General features: G+C 45.6%; 1 protein-coding gene across 5 annotated transcripts in view; it reads left to right on the forward strand.

Annotated features, from left to right (window-relative positions):
• SUSD6 (sushi domain containing 6) overlaps positions 1-17,023 on the forward strand; it is a 123,522-nt gene extending 106,499 nt beyond the window's left edge. For all 5 annotated transcript variants that reach the window (XM_059722903.1, XM_006277585.4, XM_059722904.1 and 2 more), the window contains 4 exons: positions 2,259-2,456; positions 5,221-5,359; positions 7,030-7,466; positions 8,964-17,023. In XM_059722903.1, coding sequence (XP_059578886.1) covers positions 2,259-2,456; positions 5,221-5,359; positions 7,030-7,466; positions 8,964-8,989 — 800 coding nt within the window. In that variant the 3' untranslated portion in view covers positions 8,990-17,023. The remainder of the gene's footprint in view (positions 1-2,258; positions 2,457-5,220; positions 5,360-7,029; positions 7,467-8,963) is intronic.
• Positions 17,024-19,717: the final 2,694 nt, after the last annotated feature.

The raw sequence follows: 19,717 nt of genomic DNA on the forward strand, positions 1-19,717 counted from the left end.
TTTCTTCTCCCTCTGTACTTCATAACTTCTCTGTGAAATTTCCACGTGCTTCAGCTTTGGACTGTTAGGATTTGGTGTTGACTTCTGTTCTCTGAGATGTAAACTCCCCCTTCCTTCCCCCCCCCCCCTTCTCAATCTGGAATCAAAGAAAATTAGGGTTGGAAGGGACCTCAGGAGGTTATCTAGTCCAACCCCCTGCTCAAAGCAAGACAATCCCTGACATATCATCCCAGCCAAGGCTTTTTCTACCCAGGTCTTAAAAACCTCTAGGACAGAGAGTTTACAGTCTCTCTAGGCAGCCTGTTCCAGTTCTTTACTACCATCCTTGTGAGTTTTACCTCATCTAACCTAAACTTCCCTTGCTGCAATTTGAGTCCATTGCTCCTTATTCTGTCATCTGCCACCAGTAAGAACAATCTAGCTCCAGGTCTTCACTCTGAAGTAATTAGTACCTACCTTCAATTCTCACTGTTGCTGATGATCATTTTAGCAGAGGTACCTGGTTCTCCTGGGATTTGGGGTGAAACTGTAGTACCATCACTCTTTTTTTTTTTTCTGACTGCTACCAAGTGCTGCAGAAAAGAGGCATGTTCCGGAGGTAAGGAGAAGGCATGGGTTACCACATGGTGGTTAACTAGAAAAATGTGAATTTATTCAGACCCCAACGTCTCTCCTTCTGAAATATGGATACATTTTTTTTCTTCCTGCAGTTTTACTGGAGTGATTTAAAGGGGGGAAGTGTTGGATTCTTCTTTGCATTATTTCATAGACATTAGGGCTGGAAGGGACCTTGCGAGATCATCGAGTCCAGCCCCCTGCCCATGGGGCAGGAAGTCAGCTGTGGTCAGATCACCCCAGCAAGATAAGCATCCAAGTGTTTCTGAAAAGTATCCAGAGTAGGTGCTTGCACCACTTCTGGGGGAGTCTATTCCAGACTCTGGAGACTCAGACAGTAAAGAAGTTTTTCTTTATATCCAGTCTAAAACAGTCTTCCAGCAGTTCGTGACTGTTAGACCTTGTCTTCCTTTGGGGTGCCCTGGTGAACAGATGTTCTCCCAGTTCCTGATGCACACCCCTTATAGGCTGCCACCAAGTCACCCCTGAGCCTTTGCATCTCCAGGCTAAAGAGTCCCATGCCTCTGAGCATCTCCTCATAAGGCCTGTTCTCTTGACGTCTAAACACATTCAGTGTTTGAATAATATAAATATATTCGTTTTGCTGTTTGCACTGTCCAAATTCTTGGAGGAGGAACACCCACCTTCAGAAGAGGCGGAAGAGGTTCCATGGGAAAGGTAGGCTGATGCAGTGCATATCAAAGGCTCTGTCCTGCCAGTAATAACAGTGAACTGCCAGCATAGACAAAATCAGAAGTAATGAAGATCCTGTTTTTTACACCAACTTCCTTGTTCTCTGGGATTTTGTTTTGTTCATGGAATGGTTATTTACTACGTACTGGCAGAAATGTGTGGAAATAAACAATTTTTTTGGTTTTTTGTAAGGCCTCATCTGCAGGTCACATTTGGCCTGAAATTTGCTGCTCCTTTTAAAAAAGAAAAGGAAAAGGAAAAAAAAACAACTCTCTACAGGAGTAATCCTACACAATGTGTCTATAAAGTGTTTGGTAGAAGCTAATGCTGCTCATTAATATTTTGCAAACCAAACTTTGTGACCCAGTGCCTCTGACAGAGACATTGTCTAGAAACAAATGAAGTTCAGTAGTCTATTTCCATTGGCTGTGATGGGAGAAATGTAAAGAGCATGTAGGGAAATATAAGCAAGACTTTCAGCCCTTTCAATCTTTGTTGAAGTTGATGATAACAATGTAGATAAGAAATGTTTATATTCAAAAGTGATTTTTTTTCCCCCATCTGATGTATCTTTAAAAAATACGAAGGCAAGGATATTGGGTCTTGTCACTGGAAATGTTTGCCCTCTCCTGTCTAGTGGCCGCATGATCAAGGAAATATTTAAATTGAGTAGCCTGGGTGATTATATTTTTAAACTTCCTCCACTTAGTAACTAAATAATAATAATGGAATAAAAGTTGGCATTCAACAAATGGGACTATAACCTATGAAGCAAACCTTTTGTCCTCATGTTGCCACTTTTCTTCCCACTTCTAGTAATAAGTGTTTTGCAGAAGTTGGTAGTGGAAGTGTGCATCATGTTTCTGAGAATACTTTTGCAACAGTTGCATAACTGAGGTCTTCTGTGGCATTTTAATGATGGCGTCTCACCTTTCTTCTTTTCCTTTTAGTTTGTCCCCGGCCACCAGAGCCTGAGAATGGAGGCTACAAATGCCACCCAACTCCGTGCAGAGAGCCTCTGATAACTGACAGTGTCATAGAGTATTTCTGTGATGAAGGCTACATGCTGAAGGGAGGTTACAACTTCCTGACCTGTGAGAATGGAGAGTGGAATCCAACCATGGAAGTTAGCTGTAGGCTCAGTGAAGGTAAGTAATGTGTTCCACCATCTGAGGTGCTGAATGTCCTAGTTGCCATTTGACTATCTTCTCTGATGGCAATTCTAAAGTTTATACCAAGTTAGTGCCCAGAAAACTGCATTTGGGCCAGGCTCCATTGCACTGGGTACTGAGTAAATGTAAGTGGCAGTCCCAGCCCCCTAGATTTCTCTTACTACTTCTTCCTGGTTGGAGCCCAACCCCTAGCCTTTGACACAGAAATGTGTCCTGTGGATCTGTGCTTTAGGATGTTCTTCTCCACCCTGACTCAAGGGGAGATTTATGCTGCAACCTATTATCTCAGCAGGTTATTATACAAGAAGGGGGGCAGAAGTAAGTTGCTCAATAGCATACAGTTTAGATGCTGCTACTTTGCCTCTAACAGAATCTATGCTATCCTTCCAGCAGTAGCACATCCCTCCAAATGGGCATACCCTTGACCTAGTGTATGGCTGTCCTCCTTGGTCAGCACTTTGACACTTGCTTGTATAAGGCCATGTTTACCTGATTGGCAGTTTGTGACCTGCTTCAGCACAGGGCTCTGTGATGCTTGTTCTGTCTTTGGCCTGGAAGTAATGGGTGTTGCTGACAAATGTTTTCTGTTTTGTTTCTTTCCAAATGGAAATCCACAGCTTTGTTCTGTGGGGTCTCCCCAGCTGCACAGGAATTCCTCTCCCATGACTGGAAAGTAAAGCACTCTGCAGGAAAATGTTTATCGTGCTGCTGCGTTTCATTGTCCATGGGTTTTCTGGTTCAAAAAAAATATACAGGATAAAAACCTGTGAAAAACAAGAATCCCTCCTGGCCCTCTAGTCTTTCTGTTGAGTCATCCTGCCAGTTTATAGACCTCTAAAATTAGTGAAGAAAAAAGCAAAGTAACTTGTTTGGAAAGGAGTAGAAGAGCTCCCCCCTCTCCCCACCTTCCCTCGCCTCTCCCTCCTCCCCACTTCTACCACCACTTTCCCTTGCCCTTCTTGGAGTTCACCCCAGTTCTATGATTGCTCCCATGCTGTCCCAGAGCAGTAGTTTGCCCAGTGTCCCTGCCAAGTCTGTTCTTACAAGCTTTGCTCTGAGCTCCTGTGCAAGAGAAAATGAAATTCACCTGGCACCAGATAGACCCTGCATGGGCTCTTTGAATTCATTAAAATTTCTGTTGGTCATCACAGTTCCTCTTCTATCCCCAATCCTTGCCAGAAAGCTGTACCACAACAGTTAGCCTGTCTTGGATACCATCCCCAAAAGGTAGCGTTTTCCCCACATTAGGACTGGAAGTAGCAAGTGACAAGTAGTGATCATGCAGCTCCTCTGTAGTGTCTTGAGGGATGGAACGTGACCTGGGCTGGCCAGAAATATAGGGCCTCAAAATGCTGTTAAGACTTGGGGTATACCTCCGATGCCCATGGTTGATGAGCAGTGCTGCTGGGCAGTGGTGAACACTGCTTGCCCTCAGCCCTACTTATATTCAAGATTAGTGCAAATTCATTCAGCTGCAGTAGTTACTGGACATCCATTGTCATCAGCTGTGTATAGTTGGAAGCGCAAATGAGTTTTAATGATTTAGTGGCATCTTCAGAGTGAGGAAATCAAACTTAGAAAAAGAGCAGCTCTAACAATTACTTAAAGTATGAGTAAAATCCCACCTGCCCCAAACAAATTAAATGAAGGCCTGGCAGACCTGGCAGTGGGGAAAAAGCACCCTGTATTACTGACGCTAGCCCCTTGGCTATCCCACATTAATACTGGGCTTTAACAGTCTCACCAGTTGACTAATAGCTATGCTCCAGTTCCTGGAAGCTTCACTTGGGAAAGTTAGCAGCTTTTACAGCATTGCATACTGGTGCTCAAAAATTAACACTGACGTCTGCTTACCCCTCCTGGTAAGTTTTTCACCCCTCCACCCCTCCTGAAAAATAATCTCCCAAAATGCAAAGCCTAGTTCAATCTCCCTTTAGGGTACAAAAGCAGAATGTAGTATGGCGTGCTTTTCTGAAGCTTCTACCTGCCACTGAAACATTTTAGCTATGTGAGGACAAAAGTAGCCACCCAGCAGGCCAACACTAAAGCATGAAGTGAATGCAAGGTTGGGTTTTCAGGCCACCTGGCTGCGTTTTGAGGAGACTCTTGGTTGTGGCCCTAAGGAATACATTGAATTCTAGCAAACTGGAAGTTGTGCTATACTGGAGTGAGTTACATGAGAATGCCCTGTATATGAAGCACATAGGAACTAAAGATCACTGGCAAAAAGGTTTGTACAGAAATTGCTGTTCATCACATACACAGTGTAGGGAATAGCAGCAGTGCCCAGGCAGATATATAAAGCAGAGAAGGGAAGGACTGGCTGGGGCATCTTGGTCCTGCTCTCTAGTTCATAGGATGGTTCTTACTGTCTGGTTACTAGCAACTTGTTTACATTTTAAATATGCCAAGAAAGGTGATTTCCATCTCTTCCATGGGAGCCCATTCCATGGGCTAAGAAATCCCATTATCAGGAAGCCTTCCTGTTGTTCAGCCTAAATTCCCTTTTATGAAGCTGAACAATTCTTCTCCCTCTGATACTGGGTTCCTTTTTTAGTTGTCCCTTATCCAAGCTGTGCATAGATCTCTTAAATCAGCCCCTCCAGCCTCTATTCACTTTTGTCTGTCTTTTCCCTGAGCTGCCCCAAGTCTTTTCAGAGGAGCCTAGCATGCACTTTATTTGTACAGTTGCTTTTTCAGGACATATATGATTTAATTTCTGTTGCTTTTGGTTTTTTAGACAAAGATTCTCCCCCAACAATTGGGGTGCCCACCTTGTCCATCGTGGCCTCCACAGCGAGTTCAGTAGCTCTGATCCTTCTCCTCGTGGTGTTGTTTGTTTTGCTGCAACCAAAGCTGAAGTCCTTCCATCACAGCAGGTGAGCTAAGTTGGGGGCTGCTTTCAGCTTTGGGGAGTGATTGCCACGCAGGCCTGTTTACTTCCAGGAGCAGTCCAGGAAGGTACTGGATTTGTACTTTTACTTAGCTCCTTGTTCTTCTTTTTCTGCTCTGGGGTTTTTCACTTCTTTCACCCATTTCTGCTTCTCTCCATCGCTGCTGATCGGAGTTGCTGACTTCCAAAAAATGGCTGCACATCCTGCTGTACAAGGGCTGTTTTTTAGTGCTGTAACTCCTCTTCCCTGTTTAAACCTAATGTTAGCAGAAGTTGCCATCAGATTGATCCAGAGGGGGACCGTGTTCTTTTCATCTGCAAACGGATCCAGCTTTGGCCATATTAGTATCAGCTTTCCTTCCACGAGTGCGTATGGGCCAAAAGCCCAGGTGGACATGGCTTAGTTTCCAGTCCCTTTGGTCTTTGGTCTCTCTATTGCAGATTGACAGCAAAGGTAACAGTTAGCACTAAGGTAGAGATGGTGGGTTTTGTCAGATGAGTGTGGTCTATTAGAAGCTGGACCAGAACTCCCAATTAACTGCATTGTGCCATATTCTCTCTAGAGAAGAAGAGGAGTTCTCTGTTATGTTTGAAACCTAAGGCTTAACAAACTTCCAAAGTCCTGGAGCTGTGATGATTTTTTTTCCCCTTACACCTATTGGTTTCTGCTGTCCAGCACAGTGATGAAGCAAAGGCGGTATTGTGGGTGGAGAAAGCTTGGCAGCTGCAGAACGAGTGGGTGACACATGGTCTCAGGAGTGCAGTGCTTAGGTTTTGTGAGGTAGCTTGCCTGGAGCTTGTGCAGCCCTGCTCCTCCTGGAAGTTTCCTTAACCCTGTGGTACAACAGGCATGATAATGCCATGGCTTGTCTGCTGAGCTACTGCTCTCCTGTATTTTAAACAAAACAAGCTATTCCTATTCCTGACCATCCCGTCCTTCAACCTTTTTCCTTTCTCAGCCTTGGATATATTACCAAGGGAAGAGCCCAGGGTGTGTACATCTGTTGTGCTTTGCAGTTCGTTGTCTCTTCCTGGCCTGGTTTGCTGGTGAGATCCCTCAATCACTACTATCATTGTAGCTTGTGCTGGTATCATCCAATGGGTACAATTGGACAGGGAGAGGAACATGGCTGTTCAAGAGCTTCTGGTGAATGTTCACTTCTCCAGCTTATCCCCGCTGGGGGGAAATCACAGAATACATGTTTCCCTTCTCCCTTGCGTATGGAAGTGCTGATGGTCCCATGCTTTAGCTGCTGTTGCCACCAGAGGTCTGCACTACACTGTGCCACCCTTCCTCCAGGTGGACACAGTTATCTCCTGAACTAATTACTGCTGCTCCCTGTGCAGCTGCAGATGTGGTTACCAATTAGAGGTGCCTCACCTGAGAGCAGAGATCCAGGCGCTCTCTCCAGCTGTCCCAGTCATCGTAAGGAAAGAAAATCTGAGCTGTGGTCATTTGCATGGCAGGGCACAGGAGAGCTGCAAGGAAATGACTGCATTTAAGGAGATCTTGGTAAAATTTGACATACATACATCCTGAATGATGGGGATTGGGAGCATTGACTTTGTGGCTTACTGGCTTGCTGGGGGTCTCTTGCAGACCCAGTGGGCTGTCGGTCTCCATATTCGCTCTAACTTTATTTTTTCTCTTTAAAGACGAGACCAAGGTGTGTCTGGGGACCAGGTTTCTATCATGGTGGATGGTGTCCAAGTGGCTTTGCCGTCCTACGAAGAAGCAGTCTATGGCAGCGCAGGGAACTGTATTCCACCCTCGGATTCACGGGTGCAGATCGTGCTGTCAGAGGGAGCTGGGCAGAGTGGAGCAAGAGAGATGCAACAGCAGCATCACCAGCTGCAGGACCAGGGAGCTCATAATGGCTTCACAGGGGAGGATGAGGCCCCAGGACGCTCTGGACTGTATGAAGCCAGTGGCTCTCAGCGCTCTGAGACTGTTCTTGTGCACCAGGCCACCACCTCTTCCTGGGTAGCTGGTGTGGCTAGCAGCAGGCCTGTGCACCAAGAGGCTCAAGACTCAGAAAACAGTGACATACAAAGCCTTTTATCACTTACTTCCTCTGAGGAATATACAGATGGTACGTGGTCTGACATAGGACTTTTGAACTGGAGGCTTATGTGGACAGGACTAGCCTTGGCAGGGCAGCTAGCTAGGATAAAAATTACAAGGGCCGCATGCTTTTGTTATACTTCAGGACCCAAACTGGTCATCAGCTGAGTTGTTTGAAAGGAGTCTCCTTGTCTTCTTGTTGCAGCATTGCATAGTGTGAATGCACTGACAGTTTCATTTTCTTCCACAGTATCCCACACTGGCCAGCATTAAGGCCATTTTCTGGAGTGCCTTCATTTTGGGCACTATTACCAGTTTTATCAAGGTGCTGGCTAGCTTAGTGCACAAAGCGCTTATAGACCACAGCCCAAGACCAGGTGGAAGTCTTCAGAGGAGTGACCTTTGATTGTCTTGCACCTCAGCCCAGTAGAAGTCCCTATAAACAGAAGTCACCCTGCTGAGTTCTCTGGACTCTGTGACGGGAAAGGCCGTACAAGGACAGAGCCTATATGGAGACCAAGCAGTGGTTGGCTTCTGAAGAGGGTCCTGCTAAGTCAGGAAGAAAGTAGGGCAAGGAGTGTAACTGACTTGTAGATAGCAGAAAACATGACCTTTCCTTTTCCCATGAATGATGTGTGCCCCCAGAGGCTGTTGGGGGGCATGGCAACTGCCCGCAGGCAGCCATGAGTGAGGAGCTCCCTCAGGTGGCCGCAGTGGTGTTGGGGGTGGGGGGGTGAGTGCCAACTGGTGGTCAGCAACCACCCACAGATGCTGCTGGCAGCAACGGCCAGTGGCGATCGGGGACTGCCCGCTGGTGGTGTTGGTGGCGAGGGTGGGGTGGCAAGTGGTGACCGCACACAAGCACTGCTGGCAGCATCGGCAGCGCTTCTGTCAGGGGGGTGCATGTGCACCCCCTACGTGTTCAGTGTCTTTACCCCTTATGAGCTTTATAATCTTCAGTAATATAAATCAGAAGCTTCCTCAGCAGTAATAACCAGATTACCCTAGAGGGAAATACCTACCAGAATTCCCAGATATGAGACTAAAACCTCAAATATGTGACTAGCCGAGCAGGGAAGGATGTGGGAGAGGGTGCCAGAAGCTCATCCAAAAGATTCTCAGACTGCAGAAATTGGATGCCACTCCCACAGAGCTGCAGGGTCTGTCTGTGCTTGGCAATCTGTGCTTCTAAGGCTTTAGCTCTGGCAGTATGACCCCCATGGCTACATGGGAGCCTACATTGCTCCTAGTCAGATGCAGGTTATATTGAAATAAGTCCTTTCCATGATTGGTAGATCAAGTAATAAGAAACTCTTGATTTCAAACCTTCAGAAAAACCAGGCTATTGGAGACAGATACTGGATGTTTGTATGTTGAGAGAGTGAGAATGGTTCTTTTTCACCATATTGAGTGTCTGCGTTGAGTTAAAATTTAAGGCTCTTACATGTACATTGCTGCTATCTGTTAGAAACACTATGTTGCCTTATGCTGACTTCTCTCTCTTTTTTTTTTTTTTTCCTCCCAGATATTCCATTGTTGAAGGAAGCATGAGGCCTGCTGCACTTGTTTAGCCTTCTTCCTCTTGGTTTCTCCTTTCTTCCTTGGGATGCAAGCACTCTGTGCAACCTTCCCCACCCTTGCGAGCTGTGCCCTGGATACCTCCAAGCAGAGACCCCTCAGCTCATGATCCAAAGGATGTTGCCAGGTTGCCTCTTCAATGCGCAACTGGGGTTGGTGCAGTTCTGGCCTCCCCATTCCATCTGCATTAGGGGCTCAAGTAATGTAATGAAGTTGAGCTCTTCCCTCTTCTTCCTTCCCCCAGCCAGTTGTTTGACAGCAGTCTCTGCAGAGCTGCTATTTACTTGTGCCTTTCTCCTTCTCACACCGGCTTGTTGCAGCTTCTCACAGGCCTCGCAAGCTCTTCTGCTGCACAGAATGCAGGAGCCAAGAACTACTTGCTCACTGAGTGCAGACATGGTTTATATATAGGCTCTTCTTTCAGCATCCCCCTTGCATCTAGGACAGGACAGGATTCCCCCGGAGTGCTGAGCCTGGGCTTGACTGAAGTTCCAGAATGGGTAATCTACACTATCCAACAGTGTTCAGCATTGTTAAGATGAAGTGGTGCCCTCTGTTAGTTAGCTGCCCAATAACAAGTTACTGGGTATTGCTAGCGATGGTAAAAACAGAAATCTGCTGTTTCTTTACAGGTTTCTGGGGATGCCTTCTGTCCCTTACAAAATCCTGCTGAAATAGCAGCATGATTGTAAATCTGCAGGATTCCACTCCAGAGTCCCAATATCACTCCGTAATCCACTTGGTATTTTTTGTGTCTAGAAGTCTGGGGCTGTGTTTTCACTAAAAACCATTAGCAGTTCTTCCAGGGTTGGGCTAGTGTAGGGACAGCTTCAGGGGTTAAATCTGAGAGAATTTCTGAGCATGGCCAGCTCTCAACAAGGCCAAAAGCAAGCAGACTGATAGTACCACTTGGATCCTCTGATCTGCATTTTAACCAAGCCTATGCTAACTGGAGGTTAGCCGCATTCATTTGACACCAGCGTGTGCTAGGATTGAGCCTTGACGTCTCCAAAGCCCTGCTCTTGAGGGCTTCAAGTGGCTTTGGCTAGGTTTACATAGTACATTTTCCATCCCGAGTAGCAGCCCTCATTCACATTGTGCTACTCTGGATGGGCTGCTTCCCAAACAAAGTAGTACAAGGGCAAGTTAAATAGCACTGCTGAGTGATGGGGCCAGTTAGCTCACCCATGGAGCCATGCATATGGGACTACATTGCTTCTGGTTTTAAAGAGGTAGCCTACTTGGACCATTGTGTCAGAAGGTGCTGCCACGGGGTGGGGTGGGGGAGCACTAAGGGGCCACAAGTTTGCCCTTTAGTTTACAGCCCTTGAAACTTTAAACAAATAACAAGGACTTGTTTCTGCTTCAGCTTGTTAGCCACCACTCCCTAGAACTTTACATGACTTTAAAACAAAAAAATATGTCAGGAATACTTTCCCCTCCCTTCATTCTGCTCCCCTTTCCACCAAGCAGCATAAGGGCTTTTCATATGCCCCCTGACCTCACAAACCCTCCTAATGTTTGAAAAATGTGGTCAGTGGGGGAGAAAAAAACCTAGCCAGGAAATGTTTTGGCTTTGGAGTTGGGATCCCTGCTGACCTTGTCAGCAGTAGTGCAGTGCTGAGCAGTGTAAGGCTGGGTCATCGCTTTCTAAATGGTTCAAACATCTCTTCCTGACTTCCTGCCATCAGAGTCATGCGGCTGTTTTATCCCAACAGATCTCTGAGCATGTGTTATAGTCCCCATCCCACAGGCATCTTCATGTGTGGGAGAACAATGTATTTGCTAAACATCTTTTTAAAAGCATGAGTGAATGCAGTGTGGTTTCCTTGCCTGGTGTTTGGGGAGAGGGCATGGCAGGTATTTAAACAGTGGGCTAGAGTATATAAGTTAGGAGTCCACCCACAAAGGTGGAGAAGGTAGGAACTTGTCAGTACATGCTGAGGGTTGTTCTAGGTGGGGTTCCCTACAGGAAACATACTCGCTGTGCTCAGATTCAATTTCAGTTCAGTGGGAGCAATGAGAGAGATGGCCTTACACAGCAAGTTGTAACTTATGGGGAGACGCTACTTTTCCCAATCATGGGTGGACTCCACTTCTATTTATAATTTCCCCCCCAGTTCTCCCTCCCACACGTGCACACAATTAGTTCTGTGGTATTAAGTCAGTGCTTTATGTACCTCTTAAAAAAAAAAAAAAAAAATTATGACTGTAGCAGCTGAGGTTTAGCTCACTCTCCAGCAGGCAGCAATTGGCTACAGTATTTGTCACAAGAATGGCTTAAGAGATGCAATCAAGTTCAAAATAGTATGTTTTTAACCAACCTTCTTTACCTGTGCTATTCACAGCACCCTAGCTTACTGCAGAAATTTGGCAATCCAACTTTCCTTGTCCTGAATGGCTTTTGTCTGTCTTTCAGTTTGATCAGTAGAAATTCCACTTGTCTACTCAGTTTCATTTCCCACTTATCTCTACTGCAGTGCTTGCATTCCAAACAGTGCAGGGGTAAGATTTTTCATTTGTGCGTCGTTTGCACTGGAATTTTAAAGTGAAATAGGACAAAAAAAGTAGGTTTTTAAAAATCTTTCCTTACCAAAATTGCCTTTGATCCAAGTTGAGCTGAGTATGCCTGTGCACTGATCTCACATTTCTTAGCAAAGTGCTTGGGCATGGCAGGAGTACAATGCCATTGTTTTCTGCTCTTGCAAGGCATACAAAATAGAATGAGTTGTTTTAATTAATTGATTGATTGGTTAATTAATTGATTGATTGTGGTGCCTATCTTCAAGAAAGGGAGGAAAGTGGATCTGGCTAACTATAGGCCCATCAGCCTGACTTCTATCCCGGGGAAGATCTTAGAAACGTTTATTAAAGAGGCCATCCTTAATGGACTGGCCAACGCCAACATCCTGAGGGATAGCCAGCACGGGTTTGTCGCGGGTAGGTCTTGCTTGACCAATCTCATTTCCTTCTACGACCAGGTGACCTATCACCTGGACAAGGGAGAAGAGATTGATGTCATATATCTTGACTTCAAAAAAGCCTTCAATCTGGTATCCCATGATCACCTCTTGGTGAAACTGGCCAATTGTCACCTTGGGTCCTCCACGATCCACTGGCTGGAAAATTGGCTCCGTGGTCGGACCCAGAGGGTAGTAATTGATGGAAGTCACTCATCGTGGTGTCCTGTGACCAGTGGGGTCCCCCAAGGCTCTGTCCTTGGACCCATACTGTTCAACATCTTCATTAATGATGTGGACACTGGAGTCAGAAGCGGACTGGCCAAGTTCGCCGATGACACCAAACTTTGGGGCAAAGCATCCACACCAGAAGACAGGCGGATGATCCAGGCTGACCTGGACAGGCTCAGCAAGCGGGCGGACGAGAATCTGATGGTGTTCAACGCCGATAAATGCAAAGTTCTCCACCTTGGGAAGAAAAACCCGCAGCATCCTTATAGGCTCGGCAGTGCTACGCCGGCTAGCACTATGGAAGAAAGAGACTTTGGGGTCATCATTGACCACAAGATGAACATGAGCCTGCAATGCGATGCTGCAGCTAGTAAAGTGACCAAAACACTGGCTTGCATCCATAGATGCTTCTCAAGCAAATCCCGGGCCGTCATTCTCCTCTTGTACTCGGCCTTGGTGAGGCCGCAGCTGGAGTACTGCATCCAGTTTTGGGCTTCACAATTCGAAAAGGATGTGGAGAAGCTTGAGAGAGTCCAGAGAAGAGCCACGCGCATGATCAGAGGTCAGGGAAGCAGACCCTACAATGACAGGCTGAGAGCCCTGGGGCTCTTTAGCCTGGAAAAGCGCAGGCTCAGGGGTGATCTGATGGCCACCTACAAGTTTATCAGGGGTGACCACCAGGATCTGGGGGCAAGTTTGTTCATCAGAGCGCCCCAAGGGATGATGACTAGGTCAAACGGTCATAAACTACTACAAGACTGTTTCAGGCTGGACATAAGGAAGAATTTCTTTACTGTCCAAGCCCTCAAGGTCTGGAACAGCCTGCCACCAGAGGTGGTTCAAGTGCCTACATGGAACACCTTCAAGAGCAAACTGGATGCTTATCTTGCTGGGATCCTATGACCCCAGCTGAGTTCCTGCCCTTTGGGCAGGGGGCTGGACTCGATGATCTTCCGAGGTCCCTTCCAGCCCTAATGTCTATGAAATCTATGAAATTAGCTTATGGTCCCTAATAATTGAGCTGATGGAGGCCAATTGCACTAACATCCTCCCTTGGAGGATCTGTACCCTAAACTCAGTTCAACGCTGAAGGGACAGAAAAGTACGTTCTCTTAATGCCACGTGAAATTGGTACTGAGGCCTGACTTTGCACTGCACTGCACGTTAAAACCAGCAGGCACTCACCCAGCAAAAAACGCACAAAATGTCCCTGCTCACTCACCACTATTCTTACAGTGTGACTAGCCTTCAACTGAAAGGAAGTATTATCAATTGGAAAAAGACAAGCACTGGAAAAAAGGGGTGTCTTAAGTTTGTTTCTCTCATAGTAGTTTCGTGTGTGTGTGTGTGTGTGTGTGTGTGTATGTGAGTGAATTTTCATAATCAACACAAAACCAATCGGCACCTCTTTGATTCTTAAGAGGATGAAACATCAGCTGCTGACACTGAAACACTGCTTTGGGTGAGGATAGTCTAGTCACAGATAGCACACCGGTTGGTAACCTCAGATGACTCCAGCTGTCTTGACACTTGTAGAAGACCGGAGCACAGTGTTCCTCTATAGGAAAAGCCATGGGAAGTAGAGATGTTAGATCCCATGCGAGACAAAACAAGTGGGAACAGCTCTTGGATTAACCTGTTCTTCTACGCCAAGCCCTCAGTTTTAGAGGTTTTGTACATATAAAATGAAAGAGAATAAGGGGGAGGGGAGAAAGGACTAAACTATTTGTTGGAGTTTTTAAAATGGGGGAAAAAGTTCCTGCTTTTTTACAGAGCAGCAAGTGGGCTGTTTCCAGGGGGCATCACTAGGGGAAATGGGGCCCTAGAAGGAATATGGCACGCTTGAACTCCCATTTTAGTCCATAGGAATGAGGATTGAAGGGCTGAGCCTTAAGTAACCCATGCTCATGAGGTCTGCTGTGGTTGTGTCTTGCTAGTGTTAAGTTTGAGTGAAAAATACATTCCTCCTCGCTGCTGTCATAGGCCACCATATTCAGGAAGAAGCTGCCTTCCCAGAGCCCCCCACAGGATGGCTTTTGTTCTGTTAGCATGCCATATCCTGAAATACTTACCAAGAGCATGACAGTGATTTTAATTGCACATGATCATTCAAAATAAATAGCACTTATTTTTTTTTATCCTGATATTTTCATTAAATAAATGAAAGGACACTATCAGAAGAAACTTACAAAAAGTACTATGTGCAATAGGAACATTTCCAGGATTCCCTCTGCATTACAGTAGAAAGTGTTTTTTAAATGTATTCTTCTAGGGAGTTTGCAACCCAAACAGTACAATTTCATACCAGTGTGGGAGAATCCAAAAGTAAAACTGATAGTAAACCAAAGGGGGAGCAGATTAGTCTTTCTGTACTCAAATAAAATTTGGAAGGTAACTTTAATCACAGGGGTGTTTTAACACAGTGAAGGGTGTTAATAGCACAGGTTAGGGGAACTTCTTTGTAGGCTTACGGACTTCTTAATAAATAAGAGCTTTGCCTCACCCTGTATGGTGAGGTGTCAAGTAAAAAAAAAAACAAAGCAACAACCCTTCAAAGCTCCACTTGGCTAATAGTCCCACAGGCAAGTGTGGTTAAGGCACTCCAGTGTTTGTAGCTGTAGCACACAAGGGAGTGATGTAGCTGGCGTAGCAACTGGCTGCACATTTGACTCCCTGTTGCTGTTGACCAGGTGCCCATTCAGAGTTGGGTCAACTCCGGACAGTCTGGCTTGAATCACAAGCAAAGTGCAAGTCCGTGCCTCTGGAGCTGTAGCAAGATGCCTTAACTGCTCTTTCACTGTTGCCCATCCTACCAACTTCCCATGCCTCCACTACTTAATGGGAGAATGCTGCAAAGCAGGCTTGTCCAACATATGGCCCGCGGGCCACCATGCGGCCCTCCAAGCTGTTTCCTGAGGCCTGAGGTGCTGCGACAGGAAACTAAAGTAAACACTGTACTTTTGTTTTTGGGGGGGGGGGGGGATACCGCTTCCTGTGAGGTCTTTGAATATGGCTCGCCAGCCCACTGGGTGATAAAAAGTTCATGATTCGGCCCCACGTTCAAAAAGGTTGGACACCCCTGCTGCAAAGGATTCAGTCTTCAGGGTTTATGCCCTTTCCAATGAGGTGCACAGGACAAGAAGAAATACAAACCGAAGGAGTGGTGTTCTTCCTTTGTGTGGGGTTGTTGCTCGGGTAGGGCCCTGCAGATCTGAGAGGAAGTAGCGTTCCCCAATGGGAAGCCTGCAGTGTAGAAGATGGTTGACTTCGTGAGAATCCTCTCGCACTTCTCCCTTGGGCATCCGCCTGGGTTTTCCTCATAAAAAATTCCCTGGCTTAGTGCGACTTTTAGGCCCCTGGAGCTGTGATTTGGCCTAATGGTGCTGGGAGCAATCAAAGAGTAAAGGTTATATATGTTTTACCATTTTAGCAGGAGATAAAGCAAGTTGTCCCCAGCAGGGGGGGAATTTGTGTCAATTTGAGGTGGGAGTGGATGAGGACAACAAGATCAGTTATAGGAAATAAGCTAGGCTGTAAGTACAAAAGAGACCACACCTAAGAAAATGGTGGGGAGGGTCAGGAGTTGACGCAGTTTGGTGCTGTACACGATGCTGCAGGTGACTCATGCTTTCCCATGCAAATGCCTACAGTGGTTAGTAGTTTGATCCAATTCTCACAGAAGCTTTAGCTCTGCAATAGAAGGACATGGTCACACAGCAAAGTAAAAGCAAAGTTCAGATTGTCTTGCCAATCTGTTTTTGACAGCACCTGGGACCACTAAACTAATCTTTTAAGTCTCTTTGGCTTTTTGATGGCAGTGATGTGTATTTACACTTTTACTGCCCTGTACTGTCTGGCCAGTGGAACCAGTCTTCCATTTCACTTCCTGGTTCTCAGTATGTGATGCAATAAATTCTATTCCCCCACAAAAGGGAACTGCGGGTTTAAATTAGTTCGATGAAAGCATTTGTTTGCCTGGGACCTTGCCATTAGAATCTTTCAGCTTACTTTGAAATGTGTATGATGTACAGAAAGACTTCGTAGGGCTGGCTTCATTTTAGGGAGTATACTTATATAGGAAGTGAGGCACCTTCCTACCTGTCAGAACCTCCATTGATTATCCTGCTCATCTCTGACCAGAGCGTGGTAGTCTCCCAGATGTCTCTTCGGGGAGCTCTGTCCTACAGTGCTTCTAACTTGGCTTTCTGCATCATTTTTAAGAGGTTACCTATGGTGTTTGCATGGAGTGGGCGTGTCTTGAATTAAACTGACGCCCCTCTATTTATCACACGCTTTAAGCCGTGCTTATGCTTCTGTCTGAGGGTGAGCCAGGAGAGGGGCAATCTTATTCTGCTGAAAATGTTTTGGGGTTTTTTTTTTCCAACTTTATATGTAAGAGTTTGAACAAAACACAAGGTGGAACTGTCTGTGGAGCAGACACCTTATGATGCAGTGGGTAGACTGCAAGTAGTTGCAGATGCAAACCCAAGGGGAGCTTGGTTGCCTTCAATACATTAATCTTTTTTGTTTCTCTCCTGTTCTTTTTTCCTCTGTGTTGCACCACTATGGAATTATTTGCAGAATGGTACTCATGTGGGATTGACAAACAAATAAAAAACTGTAATTGATACTGTGCAGGATGTCACTTCAATCAGTTTTATTTTGCTTTATATATATATATATTTTTCCTGGTATCCTGTACATTGCAGTGGGTGTGAAGATAGTATTTTAATATTTGTACAAAGTTTAATTTAATTTTAATTGTTCTATGTATATAACTGCATTTCTAAATTAAAAAAAGTTCTTTTGAAGTGAATCTGTGACTTGTGTGGGGTTTTTTAAACAAAAACAAAAAAAAAAGTGTCCCTTGTTCTGGTGCTACTTTTCTGGAGGGGAGACACCAGCAAGTGAAAGATACTGGAAAGAGATTCAGAAATGCAGGACAGAATACCAGGGGACAGACGGGCAGGTCTGAGTCCCGGACAGGGCGTGCTGAAATCCTCCTGTGAAATATATAGGATTCAAGTCCAGCTCTGCCCTGTTCTGGTTTTTTTTCTGGGCAGAGCGGGTGTTCTGGGGTGTGAACATGTGCAAATTTTCAAGCTACCACTCTGTTGGAACTCATGTGTCCTTCGTCCTCCTCTCTTGATCGCCCTCCGTGTCTTGATGTTCAGGTTCTCTTGGGGAGGTTTGATGACCCCTCACGGCAAAAGCCTATTTACTGGACCACCTGTTCTTTTGCATAGCTCCACCTCCTTTGCACCCTGCTCCTTTCCCCTTGAGTCTGTGGTGGATGATTCGCACCGGTCTCACGTTCGCGTTTCTACTTTAAGCCTCTGTGGGCCTCCTTTGTATTTCTCGAGTTATTTGACCTCCCTCGTTCCTTATTTCACAACACAAATATCCCCACATTGTCATTCCTTATCTCTCAGAGCATTCACAAGCATAATATGAATTCACTTCTTATTTCTTAAGCAGTTATATAAACTCATCTGGAATATCTATAAATCAGTGAAGTTCTTATTCTTTAATTAATCCTGTAAATTCATTCAAGATGTCCATAAATCAATTCAACTCATTTCTTAATTAATTCTGTAAATTCATTTGAGGTGTCCATAAATTAATTAATTCCTTATTTCTTACCTAATTCTATGAATTCATTCAAGATGTCCATAAATCAATGTACTTCTTATTCCTTATTTAATCCTATAAAGTCATTTGCAGTGTCCATGAATTAATTCTTTTCTCATTTCTCAACATATATCCACAAGTACACCCACTTCCTATCTCTTGATCAGCGCCCATAAATTAAGTCTTTCCTGAATATCCCCAAATCCATCCCCTGATGAACTCACACCCTTCCCACTCAGGAATGTGGTTCCACCTTATATCTATGACTGCAGGGCCTTCACTCGTCACATCTGGGGCACAGCCCTTATCTCTGCCTTTCCCCAGTGCTCTTGGCCCAGCCCTAGTCCGGCAGCCCACTTTACTCAGCTCTCTTCCCTTGCCTCCAGTTGGGTTCTCTAAGTCCCGGTTGTGCTCCTCCAGAGCTCTTTGGTTTGGCCATCTGGACCCTGTTTATCCATGTGGTTCGTACAGTTCCCTGGCTCCACTGTACTTTCTCCTCTCCAGGGGAAGGCTGAATGCCTGTTCACCTTCTAGCTCTGCCTTTTGCCATGTAGCTGGCACTCTAGGCCAATGAGGGTGGACTCCCTCTGGCATGTGACCATGTGCCCTTGAAGATTTATTCCCACTCTGGGGCTTGTTCATGGACCCTTTTCCCTGGTACACTGGCAACCATGTGGTTCTCCCAGACTTGCTTAGGTAAGTTCCCTCCTGGTGTGGCTGGCTTCTATTGTCTGTAATAGGGGCTGGTGACAAGCCCCTGCTATGTGGGGTTTGTGGTCCAGGGAGACCATAGGAATTAGAGATTGGCAAGGAATGCTGGGAAGGGGACTGGTGGTATATAAGCCTCTAGTTTCTGGTTGGCAGTGACTTTAGAGAAGAAATAATGGTTCTCTGTCTTTGAGTGAACTGCACTGAAAGCCAGGAGTACAGAGAATGGAAGGTTGGAAAGGGAAAGGGATTTGCATTTTGAAACTGCTGTTGGGATCCCCTTGGGCAAGGCACCTTGGGGATCTGGAGCAGACACTTGCTGCAGTTTTTTTTTGTTTTTGGGGTTTTTGGGGTGGGGGGGTTGGGTTTTTTTGTGGGTGTTTTTTTGTTTTTCTGGAGAGCCAGGACCACAAGTCCCAGCAGAAAGCTCTTTGTTGTGTATTAAATAGTGAAATCACCTGGTCTCGGCCAAAGTGAAACCAAATGTTTAGGAGCTTTTGTTGGAGTCTTTCTACTTGCTTGTCTTGACTTCCTCTTATCCCAAAAAGGGAGAAGAGACATTTTGGTTTAGGTGGAAGGGCAAAACTACTGACCAGTCATTGGCAGTGCAATCCCTTGATTCAAGGATGATCTCTACCACAGCTCATTGATGGGTCTTGAGGTGGCTTAAGAGTTCAATTCTTGAGCCATAGATCCATCTGCAGAAGATGAAGTTCTTTCTGCCAGGGGGAGTAGGCTGCAGGCTGGGAGTCCTCTCCTTTTCCTTCCTCCACTCTTTCTTCTCTGCTTCAAGGGCAAGATGCTTTACCTTAAAATGGGCTGCTACTTGGTTGAGGTTGTGGTGCTATTAGAATCAGTTGATAGCCATGCCTTCCAACTCTTGATGTCAACTTCAGTTCTCTTGAGGTATGCCTTCAATGTGTCTGTGTAACATTTCCTCTAGCCACTGCAAGATTTCAGGCCATTACTAAACTAGGAGTAGGGCACTTTTTTGGGGAGTTAAGAGTCGAGCATCCAACCACAATGTCTGGTCCAGCAAAGTTTGTGTTCAAGGATCACTTGACTCAATGCTGGTAAATACTCACTTCAGCAAGGATGCTGTTTGTGCAGGAATCTTCTTAATGATGTAGGGTATTTTCTGGAGGCATTGTTGGTGATACCTCTCCAGGCT

This window comes from Alligator mississippiensis, chromosome 2 (assembly GCF_030867095.1).
Source record: "Alligator mississippiensis isolate rAllMis1 chromosome 2, rAllMis1, whole genome shotgun sequence".
Classification (NCBI taxonomy): domain Eukaryota; kingdom Metazoa; phylum Chordata; order Crocodylia; family Alligatoridae; genus Alligator; species Alligator mississippiensis.